The sequence below is a fragment of the Scleropages formosus genome, chromosome 6 (assembly GCF_900964775.1).
Source record: "Scleropages formosus chromosome 6, fSclFor1.1, whole genome shotgun sequence".
Classification (NCBI taxonomy): Eukaryota; Metazoa; Chordata; class Actinopteri; order Osteoglossiformes; family Osteoglossidae; genus Scleropages; species Scleropages formosus.
Genome location: NC_041811.1, coordinates 2,551,524 through 2,574,976, shown reverse-complemented (window position 1 = coordinate 2,574,976; position 23,453 = coordinate 2,551,524). Strand labels below are relative to the sequence as shown.

General features: G+C 46.7%; 1 protein-coding gene across 1 annotated transcript in view; it reads left to right on the top strand.

Moving 5' to 3' along the window:
* Nucleotides 1-23,453, top strand: part of LOC108923595 (transmembrane protein 132C-like) — a 69,394-nt gene that overhangs the window by 6,135 nt on the left and 39,806 nt on the right. The window contains exon 2 of the mRNA XM_018734443.2: nucleotides 14,937-15,849. Coding sequence (XP_018589959.2) covers nucleotides 14,987-15,849 — 863 coding nt within the window. The 5' untranslated portion in view covers nucleotides 14,937-14,986. The remainder of the gene's footprint in view (nucleotides 1-14,936; nucleotides 15,850-23,453) is intronic.

The window sequence follows — 23,453 nt, the reverse complement described above, 5'->3', positions numbered from 1 at the left end:
GTGTGTGTGTGTGTGTGTGTGTGTCAGTGAGGTGGACAGCACACTGAGTGTACTGGCATCTTAGCCTGGTGGACTGTCCTGAGATTAGACTTATGGGCCATGATGTTTTCTTCCAAAATGAAGGATCTCTTACGGTGTGTATCATTGAGGGCTCTCATGAACGCTCCCCGCTTTCCTCATCCGTCAGCTGCCCCGTAGTTGATTGGAACTGGAGGACCTGCACTGTGAGCTTTACCCTTTGGATAAATGTGTCAGGTAGGAAAAATAAATGAATGACTCTGTCATTTGAGAACTGGCCTCTTTACAAAGCCTGACATCCTTTAGCTTATATTGCTGAATCGGCAACCACACATACACAGCGTATGGCTGTGGAATGCTCGACTGGAACCAGGGAGTAGTTTAATTTATTTAGAGAGTAACCTGTGCACATTGTACTGACAAAGCATTTGGGTTTGTATTAAATGTCACCTGTCGGCAGATTTCCTGAATAATGCCGGACGTGTGTGTGTGTGTGTGTGTGTGAGAGACTGTTTAGGAGTCCCGAAGTGGTAGCACGTGAAAATTTGCATGTCACTTTTCCCTTCCTTCCTGCGTGTATTTTTAAAATTAATTGTGCTTTGTTTCTCACCCACTTTTGGGCTGTTCTAAATCGACTAGAAATGGGGAAAAGAAAAAAAACAAAACTTTTCAACGGAACAGAAGCGTGTTTTCACCTCTCCGTAATTACAATTCAATCTGGCCAATGACTCAGTTTGTGTAGTTGGAGGCTGTTCGTCTGTGTAATTGAAAAAGCGGAAATTAGGGGCGTATCAAATCACTGTGGGCTCTAATCAGAGCGGCACCCGTGAGCACCTCGTTCCCACCAAGAGCTCCACATTTCCACTATTGAGTTGTTCTGTCTTAATTAACTGCAGGGTCTCTCCAGGACCGTGGGCTTGGGGGAGGGGGGTTGGAAGGGGAGAAGGGGTCATTGTGAGCCAGGGAAAACATTCAGACACGCGAATGTCTCTGTTTACCGACGCTTGGTGCGCTCTATTCAGTGCATTCGCTCAGTAAACACCTTGCCATTCAGTCATCATGTTACACTCTGAGGTCATTATCGCTCCCTCTACCCCAGCAGGAAAGCTGAGCTCCTCCCTCTCTGGCTGCTTGTTGGTTCTACTAACATAGGATTCAAAATGAAAAGCCTGCTGGTTCTCACTTTTATCCCCAGGGCGGCTCCTGTGTCCCTCGCAGCTGCTGAATTTCTCACACGTTCAGGAAGGGACCTGAACCCATCTCTGAGAGCCACTTCTCTCCTGAGCTCCAGTCAGCTCCATAAAAGAGCCCAACACCAGCTGCTAGGATTATCTGTGTATTTGCTATTTGAATGTTACTTCTATAGGAGCTACTGGAGGGATATGAACCAACAACATGATGGTACCAGACACACAAGCTGTGTCTTAATGTTGTGTCTGAAGCTCTTAATCTGTTGTTGGTGCACTTTTGTTTATTCTGAGCTTTATGTTGCTTTGGAAAAAATGTAGCAAATCAAAAAATGTAAATGGGGTTACTCACTATGTAACACCAGCGTGGTTTGTTCAGTGTTTCGCCCTTGAGGGCCCAGTCAGTGGGTCACGGCCTTATTAGTGCCTGTTTAATGAGCTGCAGATGTTCATGTGTACTCCATTACAGGTGGGTAACAGGTCACATCTGCTGTTCTATGCTGGTTCCTCCTGCTGCTGTGTGAGACATGGGACTGACTGTTTCTGTGTACAGTCAAAGATGCTGATCTCTCTGATTCTTCCTAGCACTGATCTCTCTCAGTGCTAGGAAGAACAGCGGTGATGGGGACACCTTCAGTCTTTAAACTTTTACTGTCCCATAGTGTGCTTTGACGCCTGAACCGAACTCTGGGCGACACACACACACACACACACACACACACACACACACACACACTCTCTCTCTCTCTCCAGGATCAGCAGGGCTCCCTGCCAAGCCCTGAAAAAAATGAAATCAACTCTGCTGTGCTAGAATGATGTCTTACAGGAAAAATGCACTGACAGCCATAGTAAAATACCGCACCCAAACCAGAGCAGACGTTTACTGTTTTGAGCTCTTTCTCTTGAGTTCTGATGGTGGAAAATACTGCAGATAACTGTCATAAAAGTGCCATGAAATGCTTTACCAATTTAGTGACTGCACATATTCAACGCTGAACTCGTCCATTATGTAATGTCCAGGTGCAGTGGATACCTGGTCATCCACCCAGTGTTTGGCCGCACTTGGCTGCTGTTACACTGCAGCTCAAACTGCCCTCCGTGTCAGTTTAATTACTGGACAAATGGAGGTAATGCACCCTGCGGTGGGGCACTAGCGCACTCTCTCTTGGCATTTGAACCTGCAGCTCCTGAGCTACACTGCTGGCTCCTTACCCACAACTCCACCTGCTGCCTTATTGCTGTTATGACTTGCTGGCACGCGGATGTGGAAACTCACAGAGCAATTTCAATGAAACTGATTAAATGCAAATAGCTGTTCAGAGTCCCTTGCTGGTGTAAAACCATCCAATTAGACATCAGCTCAGCTCCTTGTTATGATTGCTTTACCAACCCCCCTGCTTAAAGTTCTCTAAGCAACGGGAATGCAGGTGCACTATGAGGGAATATAGAACATATACGGAACTGTACAGTGGAACATGTAGAATGGAGGGGAATATAGGGCAGTGCCACTTGGTGCAACAAGAGAAAATAACCCAGCAACACAGGGCTTAAGGCTGGAGGAGGAGGGGACACCACCCCATCGCAAGGCACCCAAAGCAGGACTTGAACCCCAGACCCAGTGGAGAGCAAGACCTGGTCCAACCCACTGCGCCACCATGCCCCCGAAGAGGAAATATAGTGCAAGCTAAACTATTGTGGAGTATAGTGGATATGGAACATTGAATAGAGGTGATTAAAGTGCAATAACAGTGGGTGCAATATGAAAGAATATAGCTCAAGTGCAACTATACAGTATAACACAGTGAATTTAGCATATGGGGTATATAGTGCAGTGGAACATAGTGAATATAGAATACAGGGGAATGTAGTACAGTGACAGTTGATGCAATATCAGGGAATATACTGCAAGTAGAAGTATTTTGTAGAATATAGTGAAAATAGAAGAAGGAATATAGAGCAATGGCACTCAGCCTAATACAAGGGAACACACCATAGTGGCATTCGGTGCAACATGAGGAAAGATGGTGCAATTAGAACTATTTTGTGGAATATACTGAATATAGAATATGGAATATAGGGGGATATAGTGCAGTGGCTCTCAGTGTAATACAAGGGAACACACTGCAGTGGCACTCAGTGCAACATGAGGGAATATAATGGCACTTAGTGAAATGCGATGGCAATGCGACGCAGTGCCGTTAAGTGTAATGCGAGAAACGGAGAGGAATCCCATTCAGTGCAGTGTGATGGAACATAACACAGCGCGACAAACACACTTCTCAGCTCCCTGCTCGACAGCCGCTCTCGAAGATCAGACGCACAGCCTTTGAGTCAAAACCCTCTGGTATGCAGCTTTCCTTGCAAATTCCTCACCTCTTATTTACATTGACCACAGAGAGGGTGGCGGCGGCTCGCACGCACATACACACAGACAAAGAGAAAGGGGCGAGTGTGTGCCCATCACCCCTGTACTTTCAGCAACCTTAATGGGATTCCATTTGAGAGCGGAAGGCAGGGTGCCGGGCTGGTGGAGCGGGCGTTCCATGTCTCAGTCGTCAAGGCAGGGTTTAAAATGTGATCCAGGGCCGAGAAGAGAAAACCTGTTTTAAAACAAGGGTGCAGAAGAAATTGGAGCCTTTCTTGAAGAGGAGGCCCCCCGCGAGATCCATGCAGGACGACACAGTGCTGCTCGCGTTGCCGGGCTGTGAGCACATGTTTTATGGATCGACCGGTGCACTTTGCCGTATAACGTCTCGTACGGGTGGTGCTGAGCTTTGCAGCAGATCTGCAGTTGGAAAACAAATGTGGCGTGACAGGCAGAGCAAACCGCACTCCTCCAGGGCCACATTGTCTACAGGTCTTCCAGCTCCCTTTCAATTAGCGCCTGATTTCCTTGCGGAACTCGCCGCCTCCTTACAGTGTGTAAATAATGAGTTCAGCTGAACAGCGGAGGGATGAGCTCCAACCCGCAACACCCTCAAGACGTCCAAATAAGGCTTCCGGCGTGCCGACATAAGGGCCCATGTAGAGCCTTGTTTCTGCCGTTCGCTAACAGGATGCCGAGTGGATTTGGGATATTGCCGGCATTTTGACACCGTCTGCATGAGCCACAGCTTGCGAGGCAATTCCTGCCAAGTCACACTGCTCCACGCGTTCTCAGTCCTGCAGGAGCTGGAAGGTATGTGTCAGGGTGTTTCGGATCAGGTCCCTCTACCACATAGACGCTGGAGTCCAAAAGGTCAAGTTTTACCACCACACACTGTCCCAGATGTGCGGGAAGCTTGTTTCCAATTCCTGGCTCAGCCAGGCTCAAGTACATCACCTTGGCTTTACCATCACAGGATATTTCATGTTTTGCATGTGAGAGAGATTTATTTATATGTAACATCAACTAGTGTTTTTTTCCCTGGTCATAATGTCCTTTATAAAGCACAGATACATGTTTTTAGCCACACCCACTTTTGGGATTATAGGCTGCAGTTAAGTAATGAGGACCAGTGTGGCCACAATATTTACATATTCATTTAGCTCCAAAGGAAATTACAATGTTAATTCATTTAATTATTTACACAGTGAGATAATTTTTCAACTTAGGGAAAGGGTCTTGTTCAAGGGTACTGCTGTTTAGCCAGAGGTGGGAATCAAACCTGCAACTTTTGCATCTGAAGGCCGCAATTCTAACCGCTGTACTGTCAGCTATCTCATATTTAAACATCTTGTCAGTGATCAGGACCTACTTTGTGTTTTATTATTTATTTATTTTTTTAATAAACTGTTTGTGTGGCGGGGGGCGCAGTGGGTCTGGGGTTCGAATCCCGCTTGGGTGCCTTGTGACGGACTGGCGTCCCTTCCTGGGTGTGTCCCCTCCCCCTCCAGCCTTACGCCCTGTGTTGTCGGGTTAGCCTCCAGTTCCCCCTGACCCTGTATGGTACAAGCAGTTCAGAACTGTGTGTTTGTGTGGCTGTTTAATAAAATGCTCCGTCAGCTCTTCCTGGACTCGGGCGTACCACATGGTTATCATTTGATATTTTGCACAACTCTCCTCATCCATGTATCTGACTCAGTTCATTTATCTGACACTTTTCTCCAAGGTGACTTACAGTGTGAGGTTTGTACACTGAGTTACTTACATTGTTTAACCACTTTATACACTTGGGTAAGTTTTACTGTACTCAATGGCAGTATCTTGCTTAAGGGTATTGCAGCAAGGGCAGGGATTTGAACCAATGACCTCCAACAGCAAGGCGGTACCTGTAGTGGAACCGTACAGTGATGCAAGGAAAGATCCTATCATGGTTAATGAAGGGCTCGGCCCAGAAGGAGGGGCATCCTCCCCAGTGGGCTTTGGCTCCGCGAACAAGCATGCGCTCAGGTGGACCGTCGTCTGTAAATGTACAGCTCCAGATCCTCCTCTTAATTCCGCCTTCATTTCTGACTGCTCGCCTGACTGCGCACAGCAGCCTTGCGCTGCCCGCCTGCCTGCTGGGGGGGTGCGACCGTTTCCGTAATGAGCCTCAGAGAGAGAACTCATTTTAAGCACGCGGAAACCTGGCGCTGCCGTATCGTCCACAATGTCAATATCGATCTCTCACGGTGCCATCATCATCATCATCGACGTGTTTGCTGCAGGTAATCCAGTCACCCCGGCGGGTCCCCCTGTGCACACATACATAGAGAAGAGATGAATGTTCTTGATGTGCAAATACAGGAATAAAAAGGGCTTTATGTGCAACAGAGCTTCTTCTGTCTGCACAACCGGGACCATATTTGTTTTTAATACGGAGTGCCATTTGAGTCTTATTGCTGCATGTAACAGACCTTCACAGATGTCCCACACTGTCTATCAGCAATGCAAGATCAAAACCAACCACCCCTATTACTTTGATGATCATCATTTACATTTATTTATTTAGCAGACTTTCTTTTTCCAAAGCAACTTCCAGTGAGCTCTATGTGGTGTTATCAGCCTACACACCCTATTCACCAAGGTAACTTATACTGGGTCACTCCTCTATACATCAGTGGAACACTCTTTCTGTGTCACTCAGACACTATGGCTGAACCTGATCATCATGTCTTTGGACTGTGGGAAGAGACCGAAACATCCAGAGGAAACCCACACAGAGTCCGGCAGAACATGACAACTTCACAGACGGAGTTGGAATCGAGACTACATCGTCTCGCACCACCCAGGAACTGTGCGACAGCAGCCTAACTCACTGTGCCACCTTCTTGTCCAAATTACCTGTTACGTTTACTGTACTTGACTTCTTCTGTTTCAGTCTGCTAGGGCTGAGAGGGTGCAGACACATGGGAGGTCATATTGCCCTACTGTTGCTAGAGCAGCAGGTGGCAGAACGGTTAAAGGCATTGCCTTGCAGTGGAGGGACCTGCTTTTCAATCCACCATGCTTCTTCCTGGTACTTACACTGAATTACTCTAGTAATTCATGTGCTGTATAAATGATGACATCCCTTTAAGGATTTCAGTATGCAAACATTTTATGCTGTCTTGATAAAAGGTGTCAGAGGACTGAATATGTCATATTTAAAAGAAGGCTCCTTTTAAATTTGAACCCCCTCCCTTCCACCTCAGAAGGATGGGGCAAATGTTTTTTTCTTTTTTTCCTCACAATTCTCATAAGAATTTAGTCATTCTTCAATGAGAGGTCAATGTGGCCTTCTGTGATGACACATGCTGTTCAGTTATCACATTGCACTTCATCTGAGATGACAAATCAATATGCAGCAATTAGTAACAGATGCTGATTGATGTTTATATTTTGCTGGACTATGTATTTGTTTATAAGCTGTGTTGAATAGCCTGAAGACATGCATATTTATATTACTTTGACAAAAAACATGATAAACGGCTTATTAAAAGTAATGAAATGGTGCTGCTAAATAAATGACAAATCAAAAGTCTAAACATTTACAAATTGCTAATTAGATTTTTTTGTTTATCTAATGATTTTCTCTAAAGAACCTTACAGCCATTTACCTATTCATACAGCAGGGTAATTTTTACTGTATCAAATTCAGGGTAAGTACTTTTCTCAAAGGTATTAAAGCATAAATAGGGATTCAAGCCTACACCCTTCAGCTGTAGTGTAACACCTCTAACCACTGCATCTCATGCTGCTCCTATGAACACACACACACACACACACACACACAGAGTGTCTGAAGCCACTCAACCCAAGCAGGGTTGTGGCAAACCAGAGCCTAACCTGGCAGCACAGGGCGCAGGGCTGGAGGGGACACATCCTGGACAGGACGCCATTCCGTTGCAAGGCACCCAAGCAGGACTCGAACCCCAGACCCACCTGAGGGTAGGATGTGGCCAAACCCATCACTGCACCCCCCCACTCCTTTGACTAGTTTGTATATAAATATATAGACCGAACTACCACTACATACAGTACATAATTATATCACCTGCATAAAAAATATACTAGGCTATTCATAACAATGAAACAATGTACACTTAATGAGACAGACCAAAATTAATTGAACATATAAAGTGTGCACTCTGAAGAATCATTAACTGGATTTTTCCTGTGTGACTGCCCACCTGTGTGAACTTTTCTTCCTCTCTAACCATATAAATGTGATACTCCAGTGTCTGTAGGCCCCCCATGAAGATATTGACTAGGCTGAGGGTTTGAGGCGCTGTGGGCAATCTGAGCAGCGTAGTAACAGTGAAGGAATAGCTCCTACTCATCACCACTCGTAACAAAGCTGTTATTTCACAGAAATTAGAGCGTTGTTTCCAGCGACTCGCAACCGCAGTCGTGCAGCTTGGCCCTGAGGAAATGATTTTCTCCTCCAGATTTCATTACGCTTGCAGAGTGTGTGGATATTGATAAATGAGCGAAGATCCTCTGACACACAGCGATAATTCTCAGTGAGGAGAGTTATGCTCAGCGACACCTTCTCTCCTCCAAGCGGAGAATGAGGAAAAATAACCTTTTAAACACAGCGCTGAGAGGGAACAGAGGCAGTTAGGTATGATTTTCCTCATTGGGCCTCATTGCACCTTGTCAGGCCTCATCGACTCTTGGCAAGACTAAGTGGGCTTCATAGCACCTTGTTAGGCCCTACTGGGACTCATCGGGCCTCAATGGAAGTAGCCAGAACTCACTGGGTCATTGAACTTTACTGAACCTCCCTGAGACTTACATGTTGATGGGCTTCGCTGTTCCATGTTTGGCCTCACTTGGTCTTGACGGGCCTCATTGGGAATATCCAGGTCCTGTCAGACCTCATTGCACCTCACTGAACCTTATCAAGCTCCATCATGCCATGTAGGGTCATCATGCCATAATGATCCTTGCGTACTTCTTTGCACTTTGTTGCGTTTCATTGACCCTCATCACACATTATCACAGTGCCTTATTAAACCCTGTTTGACCTCGATAAGCCTCACTGAATGTTGCCCAGCCTCGTTGAGCTGAATCTCACCTTGTTGGAGCTTTGTAAGCCTCACTGCTTCTTGTTTGTCCTCATAAAGCTTTGTTGCACCTCACTGGGACTTAGTGCACTTTGTCGTGCCTCATTGATCCCTTTAGGACCTTGTTGAGCTTCCCACACACTTTTGGGAATAGGTGCTCTTCATCCAGCCTCGTTGGGCATCACTGAGTTTTACTGGGCCTCACTGGATCTTGTTTGGTCTCACTGGGTCTCGTTGGGCCTCACTGATTGTTGTTGAGCCTCTCCAGGCCTTATTGAGGCTCATTGGATGTCGGTGGGCCTCATGGGGTCTTGTTAGACCTGACTTGGTCATGACAGGCCTCTTCGGGCCTTGATGGGCCTCTCTGGGCCTTGTTGAGCATCACTGGGTCCTCTTGGGCCTCCTTTGGTCTTACTGGGCCTCAACTGTCTGGCTGAGCCTCACTTAGTCTTGTTAGGCCTCTCCAGCTTCATAGGGTCTTGTTGGGAATCATCGGGATTTATCAGACCTCACTGGGACTCAATGGAACTCATCAGGACAGTCATGATATGTTGGGATGGGTTTTGGTATATTTAAGGAAAAGCTACTTGTTTTAAACAGTGGATGATTTGTTGTCAAGGACACAGTGCCTGCTGTCTGATTGTCAGACACGTTCCTCCATGTTCCTGCACAAGTGACACTTCCCTTCTTGTTTGGCAAGTCGTCGGAAGGATAACGGCATCTCCAGCAACCGACACACTCAACAAACTTCAGAAGTGGACTCAGTATGAGATCTGAGTCATGGATGAGGAATACACACATCAACAAACACACACACACAGTTACACTCATCCAGTAACCCCTGTAGTCTCTCTCTCTCTCTCACTCACACACACACACACATACACACACACACACACACAGAGTAAACAGACGCAGCCATCCAGAGAAGCAACTGTGTGGTCCCATTAAAACAAACAAAGCAGACAATGAAACAAATGAAAATATAAAGCTCATTATGGAAGAATAGATGAGAAATAATCACTCCTTTGCACTGAAGATTTGTTTAGAATTTCTCTACATCTCACTCTGCATCCCTCTTCTGGTGAAGGCACCAGCTGAAGGTATTGATCGTCCCGAGATGCATGTGACTGGTTGCGTTACCAAAAACAGATGGAAGCAGAGTTTCTTATCGCAAAAATGTGATTGGAATACACACAGCAGAATGCTCTAGGGTTCATACATTATTATTTTATTAGTTTCAAGTTTATTGTCATAGACACAAGTACCATATACATGTAGCATGCAAATCTTCCTGAATGCTTCTCCACAGACTATGGGCAAGGACAATAGGAATACTGCACAAACAAAACAATGACAAACAAAACAGTGTCAATGACAGTAAATAACAATAGTAGCAATGACAGCAATAACAATAAATAATGGTAACAGTAGTAACAACAATGGTAACAGTCAGAGAACTCAGAACAAGAGAATGAGAATACTTAAAGTGACAGTGTAATTTACCAATGTACTTGGGTGGAGCAGTCCAACTCTAGTTACTAAAGGTAGCACACTGGCTAGTGTTGTATACTCTTACAGCAGTGGGGTAAAAGCTGTTCCTGATTTCCTGAGCTGTTTTGACCATCCTCTGTAGGGCTTTCTTGTCCTGTATGGAGCAGCTGCCACCCCAGGATGTAATACACCCTGTGAGGACAGACTCCACAGCACACCTGTAGAAAGTGGTGAGGACTGTAGTGGACATCCTGGCTTTCTTTAGACGCCTGAGGAAGTGGAGGTGTTGATGAGCCTTTTTGATGGTCGATGTGTGCTCAGTAATAGGGGACACGGTGGCGCAGTGGATTGGACCAGGTCCTGCTCTCCGGTGGGTCTGGGGTTCAAGTCCCGCTTTGGGGTGCCTTGCGACGGACTGGCGTCCCGTCCCGTCCTGGGTGTGTCCCCTCCGGCCTTACGCCCTGTGTTGCCGGGTAGGCTCCGGTTCCCCGTGACCCCATATGGGACAAGCGGTTCAGAAAGTGTGTGTGTGTGTGTGTGTGCTCAATGCATGTGAGTTTGGCAGTGAGGGTGACCCTGAGGAATTTGGAGCTGTTGACCCTCTCTACCATGTCTCCTCCTGCGTAGATAGGTGGCTGAACCGTACCCTGTTTCCTGAAGTCAATCACCAGCTCCTTAGTTTTACTGACATTTAGAGACAGGTTGTTGTCCTGGCACCACTCTGCCAGGAGCCTCACCTCCTCTCTGTAGGCCGTCTCATTGTTGGTGATTAGACCCACAATGGTGGTATCGTCAGCAAACTTTATGATGGTATTGGAGCTGTGACTCGCCACACAGTCATGTGTGAACAGAAAGTATAGCACTGGGCTCAAGACACTTCCCTGTGGAGTGACAGTGTTGTGGGTCAGTGGGGAGGAGGTATTACTGCCAATCTGCACACGCTGGGGTCTGTTGGTGAGGAAATCCAAGATCCAATTGTACAATGCGGCACTCAGTCCCAGCCCTAGTAGTTTCTGGATCAGCTTGGTTGGGATGACAATGTTAAATGCTGAGCTATAGTCTACAACAAATAGCCTTGCATAGCAGTTTTTATTATCCAGGTGAGACAAAATGGTGTGGAGTGTGTGTGATATTGCATCTTCAGTGGATCTGTTGTACGGTAGGCAAACTGCAGTGGGTCCAGAGTGTCTGGGATGGTGTCCTTAATGTGTCCCAGCACCAGCCTCTCAAAGCATTTCATTGCACTGGGGGTCAGTGCCACTGGGCGATAGTCATTAAGGCAGCTCACTTTGTTCTTCTTAGGAACGGGGATGGTGGTGTTTTTGAAACAAGTGGGTACAGTTGAGCTTTTTAAGGAGGTGTTAAATATGTCCGTGAAGACAGTAGCCAGTTGCTCACTGCATGTTTTTAAAACTCGCTCTGAAATTCCGTCCGGTCCAGCAGCTTTGCAGATGTTGACTCGGCTAAAAGTTTTTCTTACCTGTGCCACAGAGACAGTGAGACCGGCGTTATCATGTACTGTGGGGATGCGCAGCGGGGGGTCTTTGTTCTCAAACTCACTCACACACACACACACCTTTTCTGAACCGCTTGTCCCATACAGGGTCGCAGGGAACCGGAGCCTACCTGGCAACACAGAGTGTAAGGCCGGAGGGGGAGGGGACACACCCAGGATGGGACGGCAGTCCGCTGCAAGGCACCCCAAGCAGGACTCAAACCCCAGACCCACCAGAGAACAGGAACCGGTCCAACACACTGCGCCACCGCGCCCCCTTCTTCTCAAACTCCAAGTGGCCATAAAACGCATTCAGTTGTCTGGGAGAGATGTGGCGGCACCTGTCAGTGACCGCCTTTGTGGTTTATAATCCGTTAATGTTTGGATTCCCTGCCACAGCCTACATGCATCTTGAGTGCAGTTAAACTGTGATTCCACCTTCCTGCTATATTCCCATTTCGTGCTGGCGATGGCTTTGCGGAGCTCGTACTTGCTCTTCTTGTACGTGTCTGTGTCTCCGGACTGAAACGCACAAGTTCGCGAGTGGCTCTTATTTCGGATTTCGGCGTAATCCACGGTATTTCGTTGGGGAATAAGCGGACTGTTTTATGTGGTATGCAGACATTTACACAGAACCCGATGAAGTCCGTGACCACTGTGGCATACTCGTCCAGATTGGAGGATGAGTTTCTGAACATGTCCCAATCCATGGAGTCAAAGCAGTCCTGGAGCCTTTCCTCCGCTTCTGGTGTCCAGCGCTGTACAGTGCGCGTCACAGGTTCCTCTCGCTTCAGTTTCTGCTTGTAGACCGGGAGCTGCAGAATCGAGGCATGATCTGACTGCTCGAGGTGTGAACGCAGCAGGGAGCGGTATGCACTGTGTGAAAAGTAGCAGTGGTCGAGGGTGTTTGAGCCTTTGGTGGGGCAGGCGATGTGCTGATGGTACTTGGGGTACACGTTCCTGGAATTGGCTTGATTAAAGTCCCTAGAAATAATAAACAATCCATCTGGGTGCTTGTTCTTGTATTTAGTGACGACGTGGTACAGTTCGTTCAGCGCGCTGGTTGTGTTCCCTTGGGGTGGGATGTAAACTGCAGCCATGAGCACAGCCGAGAACTCCCTGGGCAGGTAGAACGGTCGGCATTTGATCAGTAGGTATTCAAGGTCCGGAGTGCAGTTCTGCGCAGTCACTTCCACATTCCTGCACCATGCATTGTTAATAAGAAAGCATACCATACGCCCCCTCCTCTCTTTTTCCCCGATGAATCACCGTCTCTGTGGCACAGGTGAGAAGAACTTTTAGCCGAGTCAACAACCACAAAGTTGCTGGACCGGATGGAATTTCAGGGCAAGTTTTAAAAACATGCAGTGAGCAACTGCCTACTGTCTTCACGGACATATTTAATACCTCCTTTTTAATAAAACAGTTTGGGCAAAGTCCACACTACGGCACTGATGTTGTGTTGTTGTGGGCTTTTAAAGAACTCTGCTTGTCAAGGGGGGGACATACAGCACTGCTTTCTATCCATCCCAATACATTTTGTGACAAGACTGTGTGTGTATATGTTCTAAAGCAGAGGCAAAGCTTAGCAATTCAGTGCTGCTGTTCAGTGGATTGTGGTGATGACTGAAAATGGTAATGATGAGTCATGGTGATGAGGTTTTGGTGATAATGGATCACATTCATAATTAGTAATAGTGATAAAAGATCACAACGATGGATTGCAGTTATCACCATTAAAATGATGTTTTATGGTGGGGATGGATCACATTGATTATGGGCACTTGTGATGACTGGTCATGTTGATCATTGGTTATGGTAATTTTTGGCTGTACTAACAATTGATGAGTCACTGTGATGAAGGACCACACTGATGGCCAGCAATTAATGGTGCATGGATATGAAAGACCATGGTAATGGCAGTTCATCATAATCACACACACCTCATCTGAAACTGCTTCACCCATGCAGGGGTCATGGGGAGCCAGAGCCTAACCTGGCAACACAGGGTGGAAGGCTGGAAGAAGAGGGGACACACCCAGGACAGAATGCCAGTCTGTCACACAGCACCCCAAGGGGGACTTGAACCCCAGACCCACTAGAGAGCAAGATCCACTCAAACCCACTGTGTCACCACACCCCTGTCTCTATTCTTTGTAATAATGCATCATATTGATGATGGGTCATGGTGATGATGGGCTCAAATTACAATGTGGCATGGTAATGATGAATCCTTTTCATAATAGTTTGTGGTCATACTGGGTCACTGATATTCTGTCCAAGATGTACCACCGTATTTCCACTCAACACTGATGTACAAAAATATAAAATTCAAAGTTTTTCCATGCTTGCAGTGTTGCTGCTCGCAATACTTTCTCATCCCACACTTACTGCAGTCTCTCTTTACCATCATACCACTGTCCCCCTTGATTGAGAGGTCAGACAGCAAATCTGAAGCCTGCTAACGTAAACACGCTTACATAATGTCCCCAGATAGTTCGGATCTCCTCTTTCAGCCTGTTCATCCGACAAATCCATGTCTGATTTGTGAACATGTGCAACTGTGACCCACAGGGAAGGAATAGAAACTGAACTTCTCTAACTAGACAGGAGCAGGACACCCAGGGGGCAACCTTAACACCAAACATCAAAAACCAGGTCAAGCTGTGACTGCAAGTTTAGCTGCAACATATGAACTGTCCTGTTAAGCCTTGTCCCCAATGCTCACCACTGTATGTAACTGAAGAGGAGATAAGCTCAAAGTGCAGGGTCCAGCCTCAACTGGGCTCAGCTATCCATCATTTTTTCGGGAGAACCCAATAAAAACCCTCCTGAAATACTCTTTGTCTCTTCCCTGATGCTGGTGGACACTAAAGTGAGTTACCTGTGGACATGTAGAGAACCTGGCTTGTGAGGTCACTTTGTCAACTGTGAGCTTGACGTGGAAGGTCACCCCGGAAGGACAATCTGAACTTACTCTAGATTGTCACTTCGGAAGGTCTGTGTGTGAGGTGTGAGATCACTTCAGAAGATTACTCTGTGAGGTGTCCCTAACTTTGCAGTATCTATCTGTAGCTATCTGCTCGTTCTCTGTTTCTGAGGCTGATCAGCATACCAGGGCAGTAAACACAATATCTCAGTGAGGATTGGTTAGATGTTGGGGTTGTCATGTGTGATTAGCTGCAAGTCCCCTTGTGAATGTGACTTGTAAGGATATGGTTGGGACTACAGTAGGAGCAGTGATGAAGGAAATAGACAATACACTAATTTGGGTCCTCTTCTTGCAGTAGCAGATGGCCGTGTCCTACTGGAGGGGCTGCAGAAGGTGTTTTCCACACCCATGTATTTGCCTGTGGAGTACCAAGTGATCAACGCCGACCTGGCCTTCTTCCTCCGCGAGGCCAACCAAGACATCATGCGCAACTCGAGCTTGCAGGTACGCACCGAGTGCTTCTTTGTGCAGCAGGCACGGCGAGCCCCGTCCCTCAGCGCCACCTACGGGCCGCTGTCCATCGAGCAGCCCATTCCCCTGGAGCTCCTACAGCCACCAGGGACTTCCTCTGCCTTCTCGTCGTCCTCCTTCTCCTCTTCCACCTTTCCGTTGAACTGGAAGGTGCAGGCAGTCATTGTCAATGACAGGGTGGTGGCTAGCTGGCCCAAGGTCCAAGTCTTGTTCCACGTGACCGGTCGGGACTGGGATGACTATGCTGCAGCAGACCGGCTGCCCTGTGTTACGGCCTTTGCCTTCCACGAGACAGAGGAGGTCCGAGCGACGTGCCGCCTACGGGGAGCGCTGGCTCTCTGTGTGGCCCAGCTCGAGCCTCTAGCCAGTTGGTTTGAACCACCTAGTGTGGTGCCTGGGCGGCAGAAGGCACCGGGGCAGGCCGAGGGCACTCCTGTGGAGCTCTATTACATGGTCTGGGCCACCGAGAGTGATGAGTGCGGCTGGGAAGACTCTAGGAAAGGAGGCGCTGTCCGGCCTGACCTGGAAGGGATGCCAAGAGGCATTCACGGCTCTGCCCCCTTACTGAGGATTGGCAGCTTGAGACTTTACCAGAGTGTCGCAGCACTGCCTCTGGATGAGGTCCGGCTGGACTTGAATTTTGCAGTCCTGGTGCCACCCATACCCGTGCAGAGGAAGGGCACCGTGAGCATCATTGTGGCTGCCTCTGGCGCCGCCCTGGTGGACATGTTCACACTAAGGTGAGTGGCACCGTGACTCTGTGCAGTGGAATGGTGCTGTCCATGCCACATTGTTTTACGCTGCTTATACATTGTTCTACATTTTTTTTTCACTGCCTGTACCATTTACATTTCTGTACATCGCAGAGAAAAATACAATGAATGTTTGTGTTACCTTTACCCAATTTTTTTACACTACTTGCATGCCATTGTTTGACACTCTGTACCACATTGTTTTAAACTGTTTACCCAATTTTTTAAACTGCATGCATCCTATTCTATTACTCTCTACAGCATTGTTTTGCACCTCTCTGCTGAGAGCAAAACACTTAATAGCTGCCCAGATTTTCTGGATAGTGATCAGAATATGGAAATAGGATAAATATGGATTTTAGACATTTAGCAGTGGATTGAATTAAAAATATTAGATCTTTTTTGTGCTTTCAGCTGTAACCTTTATATCAGAACAAGGCATGAACATGGCAAGTTTTCAAACAGGAAATTAGTAGAAGTGTTTTTTTTCAGCATTATATAGCACATATATTTTTACAGAGCACTACTTTGCCTTCACTCATTTAATAAATTAATAATTATTAGGCAGGCTACCTGATATGGGAGTTGCCCCTCCACCATCAGCTGCTGTGCTGGAACATTTGTTTCCTCAGGTTTATCTCCAGAACAGTGTTTGATTTATAGTGTATCACTTTTAGGTGTGAATTAATTTATTTGAACAGATATATACGGCACATTGGAGGTGAACACCACCATGATGCACAAGACACGTTCACATCCAGAGAGCAAAAGCTTCAGCAACTTTTTGTTAAAGTTTCTGGGATACAATACAGTGTCTCTGGAGAAGTAGGAGCTCATCAGTCTTTCTTCACAGTCAGATCTTCATACATCAGAAGGAAATTCATGAAATAACCTGGAGGAACAAATGGCTTTGAGTAATTATTTAAATAAAAGGTTATTCTCCCTTTGTCACGGAGATGACTCTCCATTCTGAGTGAAGTTTAACTGTCATAAAGAGCAGAGCCCCTTAATGGTCTTCTTTAATCTGACCTCTGACCCCACTGGATGGTGCACTGCGCTGTAATCAGCATCATGTCCTCTGTGGAGGACGTTGACATAAATGTCCCTCAAGGAACACCCCTGTGGCCCCATTTCTGCCAGTGCTTTTGGTTCAGTCTCTGTGTGAGATGGAAGTCGTTACCAGGGTGATAAGTCATCCCTAGGATGTGTCAGGTGCGAAGGCCCTAATTAAACAGTAGCAAGCCCATAACCCACAGGGCTGTGCTGGTGGAGCGCAAAGATTGCTCTTCCTCTCTGCTATCTCCACGAGGGTCACTTTCACTCCATCATAAATTACTGTCAGAAAAATTTATAGGAAAATATGTGTTTTTTCCTTCTAATGACATGGAGCATCACGGAGTGAATAACAATAAGACAGAGTTATGTTCTCTATCATCCAGTGCTGAACAAAAGACTGTTGGATCTGGTTGTCCTCCAGTGTGGTGTCCATTCAGAGCAAGTACTGAAATCCAGGGTAGTACAGCACTGGCTAGGATTCAAACTCACATCCTTGGACTGCGAAGTGGAAACTCTAACCACTGCACCACCTGCTGCACATGCTCTGTCTTTGTATCTTCACTTGACACAGTCACAGCTCCTCTTGGAAAAAGTAGTCTGAGTTATTTCCGGTCTTAGTGGAGGACTGAACAGCTGTTTACGTGTCTCCATGAAGTGTGCCATGAGTAAACATCAGGCTTGGTCCTGGCTGCTCCTCTGCCACCTAGTACCTGCAGCAACTCCATTATGGGCTCAGAAGTACAAGGCTAGGTGATCCTCTGTTGTCCTAGGATGTCTTTATCCAGACAACAGTCCAGAGCTGTCAAGCAGATCCAGTCCAATATTTAGAACTGATATGAAGAGCTCAGGGGTTTGTGTAAAGTCCCTTTCCCGGGGTTTGGATAGGCATCTCATCAACCTCAGGGTCAATAACAGCAGCAATATTAAGAACATCACAGAATTCCCGTGTTTGTGAATGGATATGTTTCTCTGAGACATTTTCACGTTTGTAACTGGAAAAAAAAACTTGTAAAACTAGATTTATTCCACTTAAAGCAACTATAAAAATGCAAGTTAAAATTTAAAATGTAATTATGGACATTTAAAGCCTGAAAATATTAATTCCTAGCACCCATAAAGCACTGGAGAGATGTGGTCCCTGAAGGTCTCATGAGTCAAGTGGAAGAGTTAATGACCCTAAAGATCTTATAAACAGTGTGAAAGATCTAAAGACCCTGAAGGTCTCATGAATACAGTGAAAGATTTGAGGACCCTGAAGGTCTCATGAACTTGGTAATAGATTTTAAGACCTTAAAGATCTTTTGAACCTGGTGAAATATTTGTGGGCCCTAAAGATCTCATGAACTGGGTGAAAAATTTTAGAACCCTGAAGTTCTCATGAACCAGATGGAAGATTTTTAGCACCCTGAAGGTCTCATGAGCCAGGTGGAAGAAGGCCAGCTGTTCCAGTCAATCCCCCAGAGACCTGACCCAGCTTACTCTGATCTTATCGCCACTAATCTGACCGAGGCGCCTCACCCACTTTCCACAAACCCGGATAAGCACCCAATATCAGAGATGATCCACCTCAGGCTGGATTTGGTGAACCTCCTTAAGCCACAGTTTAGGGGCCGTAGATCTTTCACTGGGGTTAACAATGCTGGGCTAAGGGCTAATGGGGCCTGCATTACTGGGGAAGGGGGGAACGGGGTGAAACTTGAGATGGGGCAAGGCTTGGGAAGAAGTAGCTTTCAGCACTATTACTTCACCACATTTCACTATAAACTGAATAGCAGACCCCCAACGGAGAGAGGAAACTCTTCCAACGTCCCACTTGACTCTGACCTCATTTCAGGGCTGGCTTAGTTGGCTCCAGCCCAGCTCAATAAGCCCTCCAAAGCTTTCAGAGAAGCAAGAGTGTCTGAACTGGTTGGTGAATGTGCTGATGAAGGACACTCAGAGGAAACAACAGGCACAACAGTGTCTTTGTGTACATCCTGTGAACGGTCCTAAAGCAGCATGAGCAGGAATCGCTTCTCAAGAATCCTGGCAGTGGCTGTTGAGATTTTGGAAACGCTTTCCACCTGAGGAGGTGGAGTTTCTGGGACAACGACTTATGACACTCTGAGATGTCCTCCGTATAGACAAGGAATCCTGGACTCTGTTGACGCTATTTTATTGCAGCAATGGCTGATGTTTCAGCAGGTGATGGTCAAACTGCCCTACACAGACACTATCCCACACATACGGTCCTAAACACACTGTCAAACACCCTGTCTTGCACATACTGTCCCACACATATACAGCCACTGGAACATCTTCTGTAGGGTTGTCCAATTGTGGGCTCATGACCGCAGTATTCCCTTCAGATCCTACAAATGAGGAGACCAATGTACTGAATGAGTCAAGTAATGCAGAAGGAATACTATAGAGAGAGGAAGCTGTGGTTCTTCTTTAAGTGCTGATGTTGAACAATGTTCACCAATGTTGAGACCACATTTTGATTATTCAGTCCCTAGTGTATGCTGTACCTCTGCTGATGCACGGTGCTATTGAAATCATGTCTGTGCTTTGATCCCCAGAGGAAGCTATGGCCCTGCTGGTGTGTGCCATTACTGAGACCACGTCTTCACCCTTTAATCCCCGTGGTACTCCTGCTGCCAGATGTTGTTATCTCATCTTGACCATTTAGTCTAGCCATTGATGTTTCACCTCTGTCGTACACTTGGTCAAGTAACTATCCTTCTCAGACCTCATCAAAGTGTCAAAGGTGGCGGAGGAGCCATCTGCAGAAACACCAGAGTGCCTGGCGGCACTTACACCAGCCACCATTCTACTCCACTCGATGCCACCACCGCTGTGGTCGTCATCATCCCAAAATGTCAGCATGGCCAAAAGGCTCCTGACTCATCAAAGAGCGTAATGGAAAAATCAGTTGTGAAAGTGCCACAGGTCATTACATTTTTCCAATGACATTTTATTAGCTTGCCGGGCGGGCGTGCCATTTCCGTAATTGTGCGTTTTCATATTTACCCGCACAGATGCAGCCGCTCGCCTTTCATTTATTCCGATCCCTGGTTGCCATGGAAACGTCACAGCTTGTCACTCGCGACGTGGCTCTCGATTGGATTCTAATTGCGTTTCTCTCGTTTTCCTTTGTGCTCTTTTCTCTGGGCACTGATCAGAAGGGTGTCTGAGGCTGGATGGACAGCGAATCCATCTCTCTAAGTCTGGAACTATGGGGGGGGAAGCATGCTGGTGGGAATGCCATGGTACAGGCAACTCTCCCGAGTGGATCCATTTCTTGGGTCAGTGTATCAGATTTATGTAACAGTTTATGGTCATGGTAAAAAAGCAAAAATTGAAAAATGTGAATAAATTTTCATCAGGGAGTCTTAATGATGTTAATTGTACAGAAAGACACCTCTTCGGTTCAAACGGACACCAATGAATTCCTCGGGCCTAACTACCTTTCCTGTTAGCACAACAGCAGTGCATGCTGGGTAGTTGGTTATATGAATAATGATGACACCTGGATACAACAGTGTTTCAATATTAGATAATACACACACACACACACACACACACACACACACACACACACACACACACTGACTGAAACTGCTAGTCCCAAGCTGGGTCACAGCAAACCAGAGCCTAACCCAGCAACACAGGGTGCAAGGCTGGAGGGGGAGGGGATGCACCCAAGGCAGGACACCAGTCGGTCACAAGGCACCCCAAGCAGGACTCGAACCCCAGACCCACCAGAGAGTAGGACTTGGCCAAACCCCCTGCACCCCCTCTAGATAATATACCTTACAGTTAGTTATCTGGGGGGGTGTGGTGGCGCATCGGGTTTGGCCGGGTCCCCCACTCTGGCAGGTCTGGAGTTCAAGTCCTGCTTGGGGTGCCCTGCAACGCACCGGCATCCTGTCCGGGGTGCGTCCCCTCCCCTTCTGGCGTTGAGCCCTGTGTTGCTGGGTTAGGCTCCAGTTCGCTGCAACCCCCCTCAGGGCAAGCGGTTTCAGACAGCATGTGTGTTATTTATCCTTTTACAGAGCTGCGTAACTTGTACGGTATTAGTTGGGGGTAAGGACTTCAATCAGTGGGGAATCAACCCAAGAAGCTTTTGGCTGCAAGGTGGCAGATCTAACCACTGTGCCACCTTCTGCCCCTTCTGCACATATCACACAGTGTTTGGTGGACAGAGTGCGGTAAAGCAGTGTACATGAGAACTGTATTGTTGGCCAGGAAGAGGCTATGATTTAGCTACACTCACTCAACTGGATCAGATTATATATGGTTAAACATTTGGGTGTCAGTTCCACTGTGTTTGTTTCCATGGTGATCCAGACTCCTTCCAACCCCCCACCCACTTCTCTACTGCTGAGTGTATGGGTGGCGCTCTGGCCTTTTACATCACTGCACCACAAGTGTCCAGACTTTAATAGGGCTGACATTTCTAAAGGTTGTGGAGCTCCTGCTCCACCGGTGTGTTCACGGTCCATGGTTTGGGGGCTTCACCTGGCTGCCGGAGAGGAGGATCGACACTCAGCCACATACCTTTCATCTTCATCACCGGTCTGATGGAACCTCCGCAACTATCTGAAACGAAGCAGCGGGCCCATCGGGATGATTATGGGTTCGACAGTCATTGGTGGAAATGAGTTGCCTTGTTCTTTATGTCCGACCAAAGGAGCTCCTCCTCTCTTAGGCTGAGATATGACACATGGGTTTCTGATCTCTCTCTAGGGGGCGTGGTGGTTAGCGCTGTCACTTTGCAATCCAATGACCAAAGATACCAGTCCCCCTCTAATCAAGACAATTACCCAGCACTGATACAGTATGAATAACCTGCTGTATATAGTAAATCACTATAAGTCACTTTGGAGAGAAGTGTCAAATTAATGATAATAATAATTATGTCACATGTGAACTGTAGGAGAAACTCCCCAAGTTTAAAAATGTAATCTGGCCAATGCACAGCTGGCACTCTACAAGGAGAATACAGTATCTCCTTGATTTAATGCAATAATTGGGGGGGGGGCGTCTGATACTGCCAAAGGTCTGTAAAATAGTGTCTGTACGAAACCAAAGCTCCATTAAATGACAAATATAAATATATAGTTGATATTAGATATGTTTTGAAGCACCTGTGTTTAAGTGAAGAGTGACAAATTTTGCTATATGTGCTGTATATTACATATGTATTTGAAAATAAAGAATAATAAATGAGTCACCCTCTCAACAACAAAATAACTGGACATTATGTAGTCGACGCAAGAGAAATCATTTTGCTCCTCTTCCATGTATCAGCTGGAAACACACATCAACATGTCACCGTATCATCATGTCGACATATCAACATGTCAGCATAGAAATGTATCAGGACAGACATCTGAGCCGTAGAGGTCTGTATAGTTTAAAGTTGAGAACACACCCTGCAGTTAGATACACACACTCCATAGTTTAACACAACGCAGTTAGATACACACTCTGTCTTTAGGCATACACACACACATATACACACACACACAGTACTCAAACGGTGCTGCTGCACAATAGCGCCTCCAGGTGGCGTGATGCTTAGGGAACTGGACCTGGTAGGACAGCTGTGTCTTCAGGGGCACTGCTGCAGTGTGCAGTGCCATTGGGGGAGGGACAGTGCTCTAGTAAATATGTGGAACCTGTGTAACTGGAACCGGGGGAAGGCAGCAGGTGGTGCGGCTCCCTACTGGTACGCCGAAATGACGTGCTCACGTCTATTAACATATGCTTATCATTTATTCATGGCGCAGATGATCTTATCGAGAGTGACTTACACGGTCAGCGAGGGTAAATAAACGATTAGCGCACTGGCGGGGAGCTGTGGGCTTACTGCGATCTTATAAATTGCTACATTCAATTTGGCCGGGAAGCAAAATGGACTCCACAAGTGCACCGAGTGTGTGCATAAACACTCTATTTATCATAAACAGCTTGATTCATCACAAGCGGCTCGCCTTGTCATAAACAGCTCCGTTTATTAGCGCTGAACCAGCAGGGAGCAGAGACACATTGGTTTTCCCCAGTTAAACAGAGTGTCCCTGGGAGGACGCACGGGTGAATGGGGCTGTAGATTCGAACCCGAGGCACATGGGTCTGCAGGCACTGCAACGCCTTTCTTATTTATATATAGGTTAATATAGGAGATGAGTGAAAGTGTCCCCCGGTGACATTAAGGTCAAAGTGCTTCAACAGGAAGACTAAGCTCATCCCCTCATGTGATCACACTCCTTCTCCGGAACCTTCCATCATCCCCTATTTTCAAAAGATATGATGTCATCAGACAAAAATTATTATTACTGACCAACACTTAGCTGACACATTTGGCCAAGGTGACTTACAGTGATTTCTGCATTTATACTGCAAGCTTGTTTTAAACACGCTGATTTAGATTTAGTAAATTGGTCAGTGGTCCCAAAAAAGGACTGGGATTTGAACCCTGAACCTCCTAATTGTATGGCAGTGGCTCTCACCACTACAAACCTGCCTGCACCGGTGAAGCAGCATTTCTT